General features: G+C 39.0%; 1 protein-coding gene across 1 annotated transcript in view; it reads right to left on the bottom strand.

Moving 5' to 3' along the window:
• The window catches only part of ROBO2 (roundabout guidance receptor 2), a 436,228-nt gene that overhangs the window by 385,174 nt on the left and 33,872 nt on the right, over window positions 1-17,182 (bottom strand). Inside the window, exon 2 of the mRNA XM_053933903.1 lies at window positions 5,111-5,437. Within this exon, the coding sequence (XP_053789878.1) occupies window positions 5,111-5,437 (327 nt within the window). The remainder of the gene's footprint in view (window positions 1-5,110; window positions 5,438-17,182) is intronic.

Raw genomic sequence — 17,182 nt, 5'->3', positions numbered from 1 at the left:
ATTATTCTGTCGTGATGAGAGCAGAAGAGTGCCAACTCGGACTTTCATACTCTGTTTAAAAGGATGAGGGTGAGAGAGGTAAATAACAGGACATGCTCTCCAAATATGAAAGCAACCTCAGAGCAGATCAGACTTTAAAATTACCAGTAACAAAATGAATAACATGTTACTATCATACATAGAACAGAAACTAGATGGGAAAAACCATCCACCCATTTTACAGTCACATACACTGTGCTCTTCTTTCACTCTGAATATCTCATAGGAAATTATTAACTCCATTATTATGAACATATTGCAGCCTTTTGCACATGTTCCAGCAAATAGCCATTAACATTATGATGCAAAGGTGATTGCATAGCATATATTTTATATCCCTCAGCCTTTATTCACTGAACATTTCAATATATCTGGTTTATTTGTAAAATTACTGTCTCCCATGTTTAAGATGTGGCTTGCTTTGCAGAACACCTTTGACTTCACACTAAACTCAGTGTATTTCTATAACCTCTCTTGTTACAGATAAAAACATAATTCAGTGTTGACTCTAACACAAACAGGATCATTATGTTTAGAGAGTGTTCCAAAGCCTGCTATCCAAGCAATCTATGGCATATAAATAATGCAAGACCTCGTCTTTCTCCAAATGACTTCAGTTCAAGCAGAGACTCAAAGATGGAAGCCCAAATTTATACTGCCATTACAAAATTCAATCTATTTCTGGTTCTCCAATTGAATTATGACTCGGAGGCTTCCACTATTTTCTGCACCAACCCACATGCTCCTAACCCATGCAGAAAAGAATCCTATTTGTGAATATCCCTGAGCTTTATTATTATTACATTAAAATGGCAGCAAATCCCAACTAATCTGAAAAGCTTCATGTTTGCTTTTAAAGGAAAGTAAGGTGGAAAAAGGGTCTGATTTCCCCTCCCCCCTGACCTCTGAACCACAACCTCCTCGCCACTAAAGCGTTCAACACCTCATTTAATCTCTCCTCGCTGCATTGGCACAGCACTGCAAAAGGAAAAGGGAAAAAAATAATCTGGGGACTTCATCAATTTTTCATGAATTTTCATTTAGGCCAAAGCCCCCTGTAACAGTGGTCGATAGATCAAGCTGCTGTCACATATTTAACACCTGGAGCTACAGCTGCTCTCCCTGGGGGCTGCCGCTGACTCCGGCTGGATCAGAGGCAGCCCCGGCCAGCGCGGGGACCCAGGCGCTCCTTCCCTGCTCACGTGTGGCGCCCCAGTGCTCCCAGCTGAAATCCTAGCTACACTCACTGCTGCAAATGTGTTTCCTGATATTCCCGCTGGAAAACTCCACCATGCAGCTTCGATCGCCTCAACTGGTGCATTGTTAAAAAAAACGTGCTTTTATTTTAAGACTTCTGGCGTTAGAATATGAAAGCAGTTTGGTGAAAGATAAAACTGTTTCAAGCCTACTTCCCCTTCTAAATTCTCCCAAGAAAATCTAACCATCAACGTAAGTCTAATAATTGTTCAGTTTCAATTAAAAAATTCTAATGGACAAAATCAAAAGAAAGCTGTTTTACTCTTTTGAATACAACTCTTCATAGAGGTTTTAGGCTAGAACATCTGTTTTTAATGATTTAATCATAAAACAAAAACACTACATGAGAATTTTGCCACGTACAATTTGGAAGACTTGTTTGACTGGTAGCATGAGGATTATATTTTCCTTCTGAGGAAGCTCCTACAGAAGAATCTGCATGAAGCACACCATGAATTAATGCATTAAAACAATAAATAGAATAAGTCATTTCAATCCTAAACTGTGCCTTCAAATAATAACTCTTTCTTCTAAATACCAACTATTTCTTCTTAAATGTCTTCAGGAATGAAGATATTCTAAATTAAAGGCAAAAGTATTCTAAAAGCATCTTCAGTGTATTAATGATTTTTTTTTTTTTTTAAGTAACTTTCCAAATCACAGTTCTTCACAGTTTTACTGACATGGACAATTTTTCCTGAGGCTATACATCAGTACAAAAATACCTGCCCTGGACTGGATGCATGTTCTCTGCAGAGGCATGAATTTAGAATATCTTACATATATATAAGGTACACGCCTTTATAGGGGCTGGTAACTAAATTCATGTTTGGAAAAGGTGCAAACAACTTGATTACTCAACCAAAAAGAACTTAGGAATTTCAGCAACTTGAAGAAACTCACTCCAAAAAAAACCCCAAAGGGCTGTGTTCAAGATGGTTTGAACCATTCTGTGTCCCAGCTGAATTTAACTACTATCTTTACGCATAAATATGGATACATCAGATTTTCAATCCCATTACTTTTGTGGCATGGAGGGGGTAAAAAAAAGGAAATAAAAGAAAATTAATCATAATTAACACTGTTTATCATATTAATGCATAAGCACAAACACTGCCAACATATATACAAACCCAGGAGATATTTCTTCATAAACCATTCAAAAGTTGCAAGAGCAAATTATTAGCCACTGCCAGTTCCATAAGCAAAGTAAAACAGTTACAGTCTCTTACTCTAAAACAGCACATTCAAGCATTTTAAACCTGTGAAAACCAGCAGTTTGCCCCTCATGGCACTATCTGAGGACACCGACAGTCAGATAATCCAGAACCCTGTTGACAGCAAAGGACAAGAGTCCTGTTTCTGGTGATGAAAACAGCTTGGCTTGGTGTGGAAAGGAGAGTTTTCAACACCATGACAGAGAGCACGAGTCAGACCAGATCACGTGCGGCCCCATGGACAGGGCTGCAGCATCCAGGCAACTCAGCAGCTTTCCAGCAGGAGTTGAGGACAGGTGAATGGGGACTCACTGCTGACAACAGCCTGTCACCAGGAACTCATTTCCTGAGCATGCAAACAGGCTGCCACAGACCTGCCCATCTTCTTCAGCTCAGAAACGCTGACACCAAACAAACAAGAGACTCCAACTTCTCCCTGAAAGTCACTTGAAAATCTGACTTACGACCAAAAATTATCTCAAACCCAAGCAAAAACTGTAGTTTTGCTATTATCTTCCAAAGGATGCTTTTGATAAACACCAAGCACTGCCATGTGCTTTTAAAAATCACAACAGAATCTCTAAAATTATGAAAACAAGCCATGTATATATTATTTACATTTTTCTTCTTTGATGAAGACCTTTCTGTAATCACAGCCACGGTAGTGCTCAAGGAATGATAAAGCACTGTTGAAATTAAATAGAAGAGCCTGCTTTAGACAACTAAACCTTTAATTGGGGGGTTCAGGAAGTTAAATTTCAAAGCTATGGAAACGGTAAAAGCACAATGTTATTACAAAAACTTCGGCCATGGTTTCAGATGTGTTTCACATTCACAATGCTGCTGCCGTAAAATACCTGACGAAGGAGAATAGCTTTATTATTTTTAAGGTTTTCTACTATCTCCCATCTGATTAATGCCTGACCTGCCACCAGCTATAGCAGTTAAACAAACTCCAAAGATTGGAGATGGTGTAAAAAGAGTCTCACAGTAGTCAATGAAGTAAGGATCAGTGAAAACTGACAAGATATAGAGCACATTTAAATTTCAAAATAATCTTCAATTTTATGACTCAAGGTACAACTGGCACAATTTTTTGAACTTCAACAGGAGATCCTGAATCTCAACAGGATTACAATAACGATCTCAAGTGTTTAGGTCTCTCTCTTTGGATTTCTCAACAGTTAAAACACATGTATAAAGATGCAAATAATCCAGTAAATTTATCTAGTAATACTCACCCTGATTTCAGCCTTCCTTAAACTGGTTTCTCCTCAACTCCCAAATACCAACCAAAACTGGAAAAAATTCTGTGACGCATTTACTGGCACATTCATTTCTGCTTTGATAGTGTGCCAAAACTGTTTTCATTTTTTGTTTGACACAGTTTTGAATCTAGGTTACAACAGGTGAAATATAGTGAAAATGTCTGTTTCTACTTGGCTTTATTCTGCCATTTAAATATTTCGAAAATGCCATTTTTTGCTATTTCTGAGAAAACAGAAGCCTCAATATCAGCCATATTAGCTATGAAAGTCTGAAGACTGCATTAGGAACAAAGATTTCTATTCTGTGCTTCCTCCCTTTAAACATACCATCTACTGTGAACTTTAATCCATTCTTTATCAACTAAGCAATACAAATTTGTTCTAAAGCCCTACTTCAAACACATTTTAGGGAAACCACTTTCAGATGAAGAGCTGCAGGTGAAAAACTCAAGCCCAGCAAGAAGAGAGCACTCATAAACCTATTAAAATACAATTATTGACAAAGATGCACATTCTGAATAAAAAGATCACTGTTGATTCAACCCATATAACTAAGCAGCAAAAAAAAAAAAAATCCATGTGCAACTTGCATATGGATGCACAATCCATGTGCATATTTTATGTCTGATGAGATTGTTTGCTGTGAATATAATGCATGTATCTGCTAACTCTACTAGAAGCAGACTACTCATACCAGGTCGGCTCTGAAAGAGCCCTGTTGACTTCTCTGTTAAGACAAAGAGAATCGATAAAGACCAAGACTGGTCTGGATGATATGAGAAATGGCCAACAATTTCACTTGCCATTCACATAATGAATGAGGCCTGGGTCAAATTTATGATTGAGGAGTATATATTGAGGTTTCCAGCAGCACACAACATGAGTCACCAAGATGCTGTCTGCTTCTGTTGAGGTAACAGATTATGAGATAAAGAGAAACAGACAGTGCACCTTAGATTAAATGATAGGTATTTTTCCACATTAGTTCCAGTATAACCAACTCTAGACATCATTTAAAAATTAGATTATTCGTCAGAGGAAGATTATCCTTTGTCCATGTTTGTGCCAATCATGATTATACTCTGGCTAGAACCTCATTTCAGTATAAATCACTTTGTACGGTCACTGCTATGAACCAACACATGTGAAAATGCCTTGACTAAGAGCAACAGCTAATGACAAAATGCTGTACTTATCCCCATTTGTTATCTCCCAGGATGCTGGCTGTGTGCAGGGGCTGGGTGACAGCATAAAAGCCACCATTTTACAGAATGCTAAACAGGTAAAACAGAAGTTTTACAGAATATTAAACAAATAAAAACTACTCACATGCCACTTCCAGAGATGCATTGCGACTCACAGCTTCTCCAAGGTAGTTCCTTGCTACGCAAACGTAGCTTCCCTCGTCGGGTTTACTCCTGCGCCCGTGCACGATGCGTAAGAAAAATAAAGATCCGCTGGGCAGCAGCATCCGGTGGGAGCGCGGGTCGTCCTTGTCCGTTTCCACCCGCTCGCCATCCTTGTACCACTCGATGGTGGGGGTTGGCCTTCCCTCTGCTTTGCAGTTCAGAGTAGTTGGCTCTCCTTTAGACACTATCACATCTGAAGGATGCTCAACAATCCGCGGTGGAAAGTCCTCTTGGCGGAGTCGGGATCCTAAGGAAAAGAACAAAGGGAAGAGAGAACAATTTATTTGTGCTTTAGGCATCATGAAAAGCTCTCACAAGTTACTCCTTTAATGTTACAAAAACTCAAAAAAATAGAAAAAGAAAACCTATACAACATCTGAGATTGCTTTGTCTGATATCAGGGGCTGTATCAGACACTCTCCTATCTAAAAACCTGAGATTAACAGAGATAACCCTCTATAGTGTTATCAAACCCATACCAGATGCAGACTGTGCTTAGAGGAGGATCCCTTACACATAGTTGTATGACAATCTTTTTTTTTTTTTTTTTCTGATAATCTTCCTATTTACATTTACTTTCTGATGACTGTGTGCTTCCAGATTCCCCTCACAGCTACTGCTTTCTCATCCTTTCATCTGCCAGATTCAATAGGAGAACATCCAAAACCATGGTATCTTGCCACCCCATTACTTAACAGTTCTTTGCAGTTTGACATGTACGCTTTGTGTCCCTTTTCCACAAAACAGTCCCGGTATAGAAAGAGAACGAGAAAAAGGAAAGCCAAAAGGGAAATCTCAAATGTCAGCTCACTTCAGAAATTTTCAGTTTCAGGATTGCATGTATACATACAGGCACATACACATAAATACAATATAGGCAGAGAATCATAGAATGGCCTGGGTTGGAAGGGACTTTTAAGCTCATGTGGTTCCAAACCCCTACCATGAGCAGGGACACCTTCCACTAGACTAGGTTGCTTAGAGACCAATGCAACCTTACCTTGAACACTTCCTTCCACATTAAATGGTACAGACACTCTCTACTCCTGCATATCTAATTAGACTACATGAGCCTGGAAAAATATTTCTGCGACAGTCATGGCAGTTTGTGCCTCAAAAATCATCTTTTCTAGCATGGATCCTGAAAATCCTTTGAGTGGAGCTGCCACAGTGCTACAACTGGTCTGCACTTCTTAAATACAAGGTAAACCAGCCTCTGCAGGTTAGTGAAACATTTGTCTCAATTTTCTGATCAGCAGTTTTGCTGAGTGGTAGAAAAGCAAATGTCTTAATTATAGTCTAGGCTCTACATACTTTAAAATATTTTCAATGCCTCATTTACTGCAAAAGTTATGAGGAAAGGCATAAGGATCCATTCAACAGAGTGAATCCACCTTTGGACTTCTGTTTTACTAACACTCAGGTCATTAAACTAAGGCTTGCCACTGCAGTTAAGTGCTACATTGATGTTGCACAAATTGGCTCTTTTTCAGTGGCTTCCAGATTCTATTACCAAAACAGCAAAGAAATCCATAATCTGCAATGCCTGTACATGAAAAAAAAACCCATAATCTATAACTAAGCACAGATGAACTTACGGGACATTTGGAAGAAAATTACATATTTTATTCTCATTTCTACTGACAAAAAAATCTAACAGGAGAATCTCCAGCTAAAAAATAACCCTAGTCCATGACCCCATACACAACATCAAAAAAGACTGAAATCACCATTAAAGATAAATGACAGCACATGGGACTAAAAAGCCAAACTCATACTCTGATTAGAAACATTTATATTTATAATACTCCAGACACAAGTCTACCAACTTAATTCATTGCTTATTCTCAAAAAGCAGACAAAACCCCACCAGTTGTGTTAAGAAATTTCTATTAACAGTATGGGGAAGAATAAGAAAGCTGAGGTGTTTCTGCAACATGAGAGGGACTTAAGGGAGAGAACAGATACAACTGAATTTTGATAAATGCTTAATACAGGGTAACAAAATTAGCAGCAAGAAATGCAAAATGCAAATCCAAAATATTAGTTTTCTTGTACACGAAGATTTGTTGCTAATGTTCAGAACTCCTAGAAGTATATCTTACACAGACTTACAGGCCATGTTTAAAGCTGTGCAAAAAGCTTCCTCCCATAAAATGCTTAACCTTATGCAAGCCAATTAAAAAGCCCTCCTGAGGTCACAATAGGGCTGATTCTTCCTCTTCAGTACTGATGTTTATCACAAAACTGGTGCTTACTCACTCTACCCTAATTAAGCAATTTCTGCTCAAGAGAGGGTTGAGATGTGAGCAGCCAGGATCATACCACTGTGCAAGGAGAAAGGCTCAGGAGGTGTTTCAAGGGGGCATCAGACCACACATTCCTGTGATGGCTGGATACACCTACAGCTATCCAGGGCTACAAGGAATTCCCCTCATCATGCAGTTAGAAGAGGGGGGAAGCAAAACACACACAAGATCGTTTACAGAGCACACTGAACTCCCTCCTACCAAAGTAAACTGAGCACCAACACACATTCCCAAAGGTTATGCTGATTTAGAAATAACAAAAGAAACCAGAAATTCGGCTCCACTGCCTGTCTCTAGACACTGGCTGCATATCAGAAAGAGACAGACGCAAGTGGTGTTTGATTCTAGTTTTGATTCTTTCACTATGGTCCCCCCCACAATTCTCTTACAAGTACAGCCTCATTTAGAAGGAACAGACATTCTAATAACCCCATGAGCTGTCTGGGCAGAAGATACTTTTACTGCAGAGCAAGATGCAACCATGACCTTAAGCAGGCAGCTGTGGTATATACCCATACAGCTTCCTTTTCTATTCCTCCCCCAGGATTTCCATTTGGTGCATGCATAGAGCATATGAGCAACCCCTGAGTTTAGGAGCCCTTAAGTCTTTGCTATGATAGACTGCAATGGCTTCACATGAGCTTTTACATGCTGGTGAGCAAAAACAAAATTTCTACAGTATTAGAATTGTTGGAGCTACTCCACAGGAGGGTTCCAGTGCCTGACCACCCTCATAGTCAAGAACTTCTTCCTAATATCTAATCTAAACCTACTCTCACTTTAAATCATAGCCCCTTGTCCCATCACCTCAGGCTCTTGTAAAACATCTCTCTCTATCTTTCCTTTAGGTTCTCTTCACGTACTTGAAGGCCACAACTATATCACCCCAAAGCCTTCTCTTCCCCAGGCTGAACAATTCCAACTCTCTTAGCTTTTCCTCACAGCAGAGCTGCTCCATCCCTCTGATCACCTTGGTGCCTCCTCTGGCCTGGCTCCAGCAGCTCCCTGTCCTTCCTGTGCTGGGAGCCCAGAGCTGGATGCAGCCCTGCAGGTGGGGTCTCAGCAGAGCGGGGCGGAGGGGCAGAATCCCCTCCCTGCCCTGCTGCCCACGGGGCTCTGGATGAGCCCAGCACACGTTTGGCTTTCCAGGCTGCCAGTGCTCATGGCCGATTCGTGTCCAGCTTAATGGTGTACGGTGGCATTTTTATGTGTGATTAAATTAATCTTGACTTTAAATTGAACATCTAGTTATCAACTTACATTGCCTAAGATATTGCAATACAATATTTTGTCACTCTAACAAACACAGCTTTCATTTTCAGACACCAGAGTCTGCTAACTACTGACAATTGCTGACCTGATAAATGCTGACTAATGGGAAACACTGTAGTTCTCATAATAACTGGTGACATTATAGATTTGTCATAAACTGTCACTTCATAAGTAAAGAACATTTGCATTCATATCTACCTTTATGTGAATAATTTCTGCAGCAGTCACTGCTAAAGTCTTTTGAGGTCAGGACACTGAACAGGGGAAGCCCAGACTCTTATTGGAACCAAGCAAGAGGAAACTGCTGGGGGACACACTTTGTCCCAAAAAAAGCAAAAGAATGCTCCAGTTGTTTGTATGTCCCTGTGCAGCACATGTACTGAAATATATTCACCAACACTTCTTACATTCTCCTTCCTATATTATGAATTTATGTACTTACATATTCCTAATCAAAGTAGGGAAATAAAGTAAAAAAAGTGAGGAAAATTGACCAAAGGAGGAAAAAGAAAATGTAGCCTGCATATTGTACTCCAGGTGTCAACTCTGCTCTTCGACTACCCTACTTTAACTTAATCCAGATGTGTTGGGCAAGACAATCCCTGAGAATCACCTCCAAGACTACTCCTTTGGGAAGCATAAAATACCACAATCACTCATTCATTTTGACTACTTCAGCATCACAGTGCCAGCTAAGTCAGGTTGTCTGCACAACTACCACTGAGCCTCATGTATTTGCTTTTATATGCTCAGACTTCCTCACAAGTCTCCTCAGGGATCCAGTGTACAATACAGTTGCAGCTACACTGGTAGCATATCAGCAGAAGGCCTAATATTTTCAGTTTAGCCTCACTGATCCTACAGTCAAATAATCCTAAAAAATTAATTGGATGCAAGAATTTTTAATAATAAATGAAATAGATTTGCTGTAGACACACAGGTGCAAGCAGAAAAGGAGACTAAAGCAAAGAGTCAATATTCTGTTCTTTTTTACTGCATTTCCTCAGAGCTACTATGCAATGACTGTCCCAAGAGGAAGTCCCAGAATAATCTGGGTCTCTAAAGATCATCTAATTCCAACCCCCATGCCATGACTTGGCCAGCTTGCTCAGAACTCTGTCCAACCTTTCTGGGATGGGGCATCTACAACTTCTCTGGGTAACCTGTTCCAGTGCCTCACCACCCTCACAGTTAAGAATGTCTTCCTAATATCTAATCCAATCCCACTCTCTGTCAGTTTGAAGCCATTCCCCCTTGTCCTGTCTCTCCATGCTCTTGTAAAGTCTCTCTCCATCTTTCTTGCAGGCTCCCTTCAGGTGGGAAGGCCTGGAAGGCTTCAATTAGGTCATGTGCTCTCTGTCTAACATACACAAATCATCACAGAAAAAGGCATTCGGCAATTCACTTTTTAGTCCTCATAGTCCACTACCTTTCAAAATTTCTAGGAAGAGACTTTCATTTACTGTACTTCACAGTCTTCAGGTTTTAATTGACTTCTCATAAAGGCCAAATGTTGATTTAATCTATTAAGCCTACTCTCTAAATAAGTGGCTACAAAGCTAATGGTCTGTCACACCAGAAGAGCAACGGTACAGACTAAATTCGGAGATATTTAACTCATTTCTCAAATCAACAAAACATTCATGGCTATTGGGCCAGCAGTGGTTAAGAGACAGGCTAGCAATTACATTGTAACTACTGAACCATTTTAAAGAAAACACAATATTGCATTAGTTTACATGTTAACACTCTGAGCTAGAATTTAATAATACAGATCTCTGAAATGCCTTCAAGAACCTCCTCAAAATTCTCTTCCCCCCTCTGACTTTATCAGCACCTGTCACCATCTGACATTATGATTATTTGCATCTCTAAGTATTTTCCAATTTTTACCTACCTCACTTCCTATATACAGAAAAGCTCTTCCTCAGCTGATCTCCAAGACTACTAATCCTTTTATATCCTTCCTGAAAGCTCTCGTTTTGATTCCTTTAACATTCCAAACACATAGCTTTAATATACTTGGATATTTACATACTCTCCAATCTGCCCTACTGTTCTCATGCTACTGCTTTGAAAGGGATGCTTAAAAATGGGATGTGATGTTTTACATTGTGCCATATATTTGAAATACTTCCAGTTCAGGAGTTCTAACAGGTCACACTGAACAGGTGTATTGTATGTTAAGTTCAGAAAGAAAGTGTTGCCAACAAGAGCAACAGAAGCTGTTGCAACAATGGAACTTGAAAGACAGTCTCACAATATATCACAGAGTCACAAAATCCTTTTGGTTGGAAAAGACCTCCAGGATAATCAAGTCTAACTTTTTACCAGCCACCACCCTGTCAACTAGATCATGGTGCCACATCCAGTCATTTCTTGAACATCTCTAGGGATGATGACTTCATCACCCCCCAGACAGCCCATTCCAATGTTTAACAACCCATCCTGTAAAGAAATGTCTCCTGTCCAGCCTGAACCTCCCCTGGCACAGCTTAAGACAGGGTCCTCTTCTCCTACTGCTGGTTGTCTGGAAGAAGAGACTTGACTCCCACCTGGCTGCACCCTCCTTTCAGGGAGTTGTAGAGATTCATAAAGCCACCCTGAGCCTCCTTTTCTCCAGGCTAAACAGCCCCAGCTCCCTCAGCTGCTCCTCATATGAGTTATTAGTTATTTCATGCCTCTGATAGCATTTTGAATGCATTCCCTCCAAGAGTCTGCCAACAACACATGTTCTCCCTGAGACAGCGCAAAAGGACTGTTTATCAAGGAGACAAACAGCAAAACTGTGATAGGAAAAAATATATCTCCTACAACAGAAAGCTAAAGATGCAGGAAGAAAATGCCCTGTGTACATTTGATTTTATAGACAGGACAGCTCCAAAGTTATATTTAATGCCAAAGAACCTTCTTTTATGCTAGAATCTTGGTTTATTTTCACTGCAACAATTAAGAAAAAATGAAACTGAAAGTAAGGTATTAAAATCCCAATGAAAAAATCATGTGCTTTAAATGGATGGACAGCTACAGAGGTGTCTGCAGAATCTCTTCTGGCTACATTAGATGTCTCCCAGCTCTCCATGGCCAGACTCCAGCTCTTTTTTTGACTTATGCAGACTTTACAAAGACAATCCCACAGCTACTTAGTTAAATCTACTGAAGGACAGTCACTGTTCATTTTCCCACTTCTTTGCACGCCTCGTTTCACAAGAGAAGTACTTATCAGAAACACTTATTGCACACATTTGTTTGATGTAATGAATAAGTCTGTTGCTTTTGCCACCCTTTTAGGCACAAAATCAACTGAAGGCAAGCTGAGATCTCAAGAAGAGCTCCAGTCAGTCACATCTTAGTTCAAACAAAATCTAACATGGAAAAAAGTCAAGATAATGAGAAAACTCAACTGGAATACAGGCTGATGCACTGGCACCAGGCTGAATATTCGACATGCATTCCTCTAGGCAAAGTGACATGGCAAGGACGGCATTTTGAAAATTTGTATTTTACAGTCTCTCCCCCCTTCTGAGATTTGGCAGATGGGAAAAGACTCCAGGGATACAACTGTTTCCAAGGTAAGGTTTTTGTTCAAAGCTGTGTCAGGTACGACAAAGTCCTCTGAAAGCTTTTCCTTGAGCAAAATTAATCCATTAAACAACATATCCTAACTTCCCCAGGACATGTGCCTGCAGATAAGTCACCTTTCCTATAGACTGTGTCTGCCAAGAGGGAGAGCAGGAAACGCTGACAAGAGAGATCAATAACTGTCATTAAAAACATTGACCAAATCTTACTGGAAGGTTGATTTCATTAAGTTTCTCTTGTATGAAACTCTGACTTTGCTAAACAAGGTGGAATCAACTCTACTATTAAAGAAACGCTGTAAATAAAATTCCTCTTTTTTTTTTTTTTTTATTAATGTGGATAATAATCCAGTGCCATAGTACTGGATCATCCCTTTCCTTATATAAAATTATTTCAGGGGAAGCATTCCAAAATTGACATAAAGGCTTAATGCAATTTAACTGTCATTCACTTTTCTTTAATTGGTTTCTCATCACATACAAGTATTTGAGTGTCACATTTCACTTTTTTTGCAGAGACATACTATACCTTAAAATTTATTTCTAGCACACTGCCTGGGATGGAACAGCATGTTAGGGATGCAGTCAAGAGAGCAGGAGTGAGCACAATAGCCCTGAAAACTGGTATATAGATTCACAGGCGAATGATTAATCTTTTTTCCCCAGGTGAAAAGTGATGTTATAAATACAAGTCACTGCTTCAATGAGAAAGTTACATCGATTTGTTTATTGCAAAGCAGTATGGTTTAGAGTTCAAGTCAAGAAATAAAATATCTACCAGAGCTATGCTCCCTGAATCAAGATAACAGACAATTATTTGCTTAATAACACACCAATGCTTAATAATACACCAGCACCCACACACACACACACAAAAAACCACACAAAAGCCCCAGCAAACCCAAACCAGCTTCACTTTTAGGTTCTTTCTCAAAGAAGCTATAGGATTTGAAACTAGAATATTTGCTCCAATTTGAGTGTGGATTTCACTAATGTTCACTGGCTTCAAATAATGAGATTATAAAAATGACTTGAAGAAGTAAAGAAGATAGGGAGAGAAGGGAAGCACTTCCAGCCATGACAAGCAAAAAGGACAATGTTTATGCGTATGTGTGCATACATGTCTCTGTATTTATATGCTGTGTGTAGACACATACCACATCTATATTTACACAATGTACACACACACCTTCGAGTGCCAGGTGACCTCCAGAAGTCCCTTCTAATCCAAATTATTCTATGATATATACACAGCATATAACAAAAGTATCAAAGAAAAAAAAAAAAAACCTTCTCTCTTTTTTTTTATCCAGAACTCAAGCACAACAGCTCTTCCCTTGGGAGCCTTTCCAAATCACTCTGGAATTTAACAAAGCAAAGTCCAAGTATGTGCCCGACTCTAAAAACATCTTTCAGCTATTTTCAGGTCAAGGATGGAAGGTAAAAAGCAGATATTGCTTACAGACAGCACAGTAATTTATTATACAAGGGGCATATTATCATAGCACTGGGGACTGGCAATGGCTCCTTATCAGCCAGGCAAAGGGAAGCTTTGCAGCTTCCCTGATACCACTGGAGAAACCAATGGCTTATTAGAAGCAAGTAAACTTCACTTTTGCATAGAGGAGTTGATAACCACAGGCTCTCCAAAGTCTAAAGCTTTCTACTGATAGATGATAATGACCATCCAAGGCAACATTAAAAGATACATTAAAAAGCTTTAAAAAGGAGCAATTAGAAAAACACATCCATTTAAACAGTGTTAAGCTAAAACAGCTATAAAAAAAGCTTTTAAATGACAACCAGGTCCAGATCCCTTCAAGAACCATGAGTCAACTAGTTCTCAAATTAGAATAAAATTTCTGCAATCTATGAAATCAGCCTACATTTGTAAATGAAGGAAGAAGGGATTTCTACTATAAGCACAGCAAGCATTTTAACTTTCATGTTCTGAATTTGATCCTGCAGCCACTATGTTCTCTGCTGACACTGGTCACAAAGATTCCCTGAACCACAACACTTGTGAATGTCTAGGGAATTATAAGTACACAATATCAATACTTGACTTAAAATTTGACCCAAACATCCTAAAGAAACCTTTCATAAAGTTCCAAGTAACTGTCAGCCAACAAGTATTACTTTTGCAGTGAAGCTCTCAATAAAATTTAAAATAGTATGACAAATAGCAAAAGCTCATTGTAATATCTTGGTTTAGAAATCTACAAATTACATCTTCACGATTTGTCAAAGACTCTCTTTGGAAGCTTCAGCTAGTTTGGAATACTTTTTCCAGATATCCATGGATGAAAATATAGATCATATAGAAGAAACATTCTAATCCTACTTTTTTCTAACCCCATATTGAGTAAATAATCTCAAAAGTAAATATGCTCAAAAGTGGAAGGCTTTTGGAATTAGCATGAACTTCTCACAAGGTGTATCTCTCCTACCTATGTCAACAAAAAAGAATCAGGTGAACAAATACAGGCACTCCAAGATTTAGGGGTATGTTTATAATTGCCCCTTCGTTTCACCTTTTGCTACCTGGCATTTTAAAAACTCATTTAGCCACCCAATGCTTGATAACAAACACCTTCTACAGAAAATTCAGCCACATGCTATTTGTGCCAATATATGTCAGGTTTATAAACACCTCATATATCCCAAGTACAAAAGATCACAATTTTTATATTGCTGCTTTACAGCATGCATTTGTCTTTTTATATATTTACAAGTTTAGCATTTAGGTTTTTTGTTTGGTTGGTTTTCCCCTGTTTAAAAAGTAAATATTTTACTGCAAATACTGCATTTTTTTTTTCTTTGAACACCAAAATGTCACCAGCTTTTCAATGGTTACCACACTGGTATCTGAAGGTCATATTATTGACTCTCTTTGTATAAGGAATTCTCATCACTAATAATGGGAAACTTCACACAAAATTCCAGTTTATGAACAAACATCTACATGTCCTAACTCTTGTTTCTCCTGATGTATGTATAGCACAATTATATATATATAATGTGAGAGAGCATCTTCTGTTAAGAGAATATTTGGAGCTTCTCTGCCCCAACATCCCTTCCCATGTGTGTGTGCCTCCCACCTCCCAGAAAAAAAACAAAAACCACCTTTTTCCTTGTCCCTTTCCTTTTTGTTATGTCTCCATACATGTTTCACAATTCCTTCCTTACCTCATCATGTGTATTTTAAGGTCATTTTTCTACCTTGTTACTATTATACCTGTAGCTTATAAAATTACTATTTTGTAAATCCAAAACAGTTCATCAGCTCAGTTTACAAGGTGAATTTTTTCTCTTTTCATTCTCCTTTTCAGAAACCATCGGGTTGTCTGTCCCATTAGATAACAAAACACAATTCTGCAACTTCTACAGCCAAAATGGGATTTAATGTTCTTGGGCCTGGTGACAAAAAACAAACACTCCAGTATCTGTGCCAACTTACGGATTTTTTTTTTTTTAAGCACCCCTCAGTGATTTTTCTCTCACCTTTTCTGTTCCACATATTTACACCCAAAGCTGGCACAAATTAGGAAGTCTTTCCTAGTACTTTAGGCTGAAGGCACAGGTCCAGTGAGAGATTTTATTGGCCCCTGCTGTTAGTGGTGGAAGAATCCTTCCTTTCAAGGAATACGCATTTCACAGGACTTTTCTGCAGCACTTTTTTACCCTTTCTATATTAAAATGAGGGAGATTTTTTGAAACAGTAAAGTTGCAGACACTGATTCAGAAACCTCTGTGTTCTATCCTGTTTTTATAGAGATCTCTGTTGATTTTACTAATGGAGCATGGATTACTGATAAACAACCACCTCTCAGAGCTGTGGAATGGCAAGGGGACTGCTGTGACCTTCTGAGAGCTTCTTTCCAGCATGTAATTTATTCACTCCGTGTTTTTCTACATCAAACAGCACTATGCAGAAGCACAGAAGTGTCTGGCAGCACAGCAGGTGAAACAAACAAAAATTCCCAGGCACTTCTCAAAGTGTTTACTGTAAGCAAGAAAATTTGTGAAAATAGCAGTAGAGGAAGTAAATACAAAATATAGGGGAAGTAGATTCCACCTTTTCAGCTGTAACCTTAGACTTCTAAATCACTATACTTACTAAATATAACAAATGCTGTCTAGACAAACTCAGGAAATAAAATTCCATCTTAAACAGTGGTAGGTTGGTCCCAAATGACAGCCAAATCCAGCTGGTCACTCACCACCCTCTCCCATGGGATGGGGAGAAAGTAGAATGAAAGCAAGAGACTTGTGGATTGAAATAATGGCAGCTAAAAGGGAAGGAAAACACTGTGGATACAAGCAAAGCAAAAAAGAGGAATCCATTCATGACTCATCAGCAAACAGATGTCCAGGCACTTCCTGGCAAGCAGGGCCTCAGCATGCAGGACTGTTGCTTGAGAACACAAATGCCAAAACCATCAATGTCCCTCCTTTATCTTCCTTTCCATGAGTTTTTATTGCTGAGCATATGATGACATATGGCACAGAATACCCCTTTGATCATCTTGATTCAGCTGTCCTAGCTCTGCTCCATTCCAACCTCTTGCCAGCCCATGCCTACTACACCCTCTGCTTAGAGGTACAAATCAAAATTTTCAGGAGATGGGATCTTTTTTTTCAACAGGTAAAAAACCCTCAAACATTATAAAATAACCTTTTCTTCTGCAAAACTAGTTTGCAGTGAATCTATTTCCTCCAGAACATATAAGCATAATGTGAGACACCCTTGTAGATGCCTTTGTCATTTTAGGTTCCAGAAGCAGAGCAGTAACGTATTTTTATATCTAACATTTCTCTGATTAATAA

Source organism: Vidua chalybeata, chromosome 2, assembly GCF_026979565.1.
Source record: "Vidua chalybeata isolate OUT-0048 chromosome 2, bVidCha1 merged haplotype, whole genome shotgun sequence".
Lineage (NCBI taxonomy): Eukaryota > Metazoa > Chordata > Aves > Passeriformes > Viduidae > Vidua > Vidua chalybeata.
Note: the sequence above shows the minus strand (reverse complement) of the source record. Positions and strands in the feature narration are given on the sequence as shown.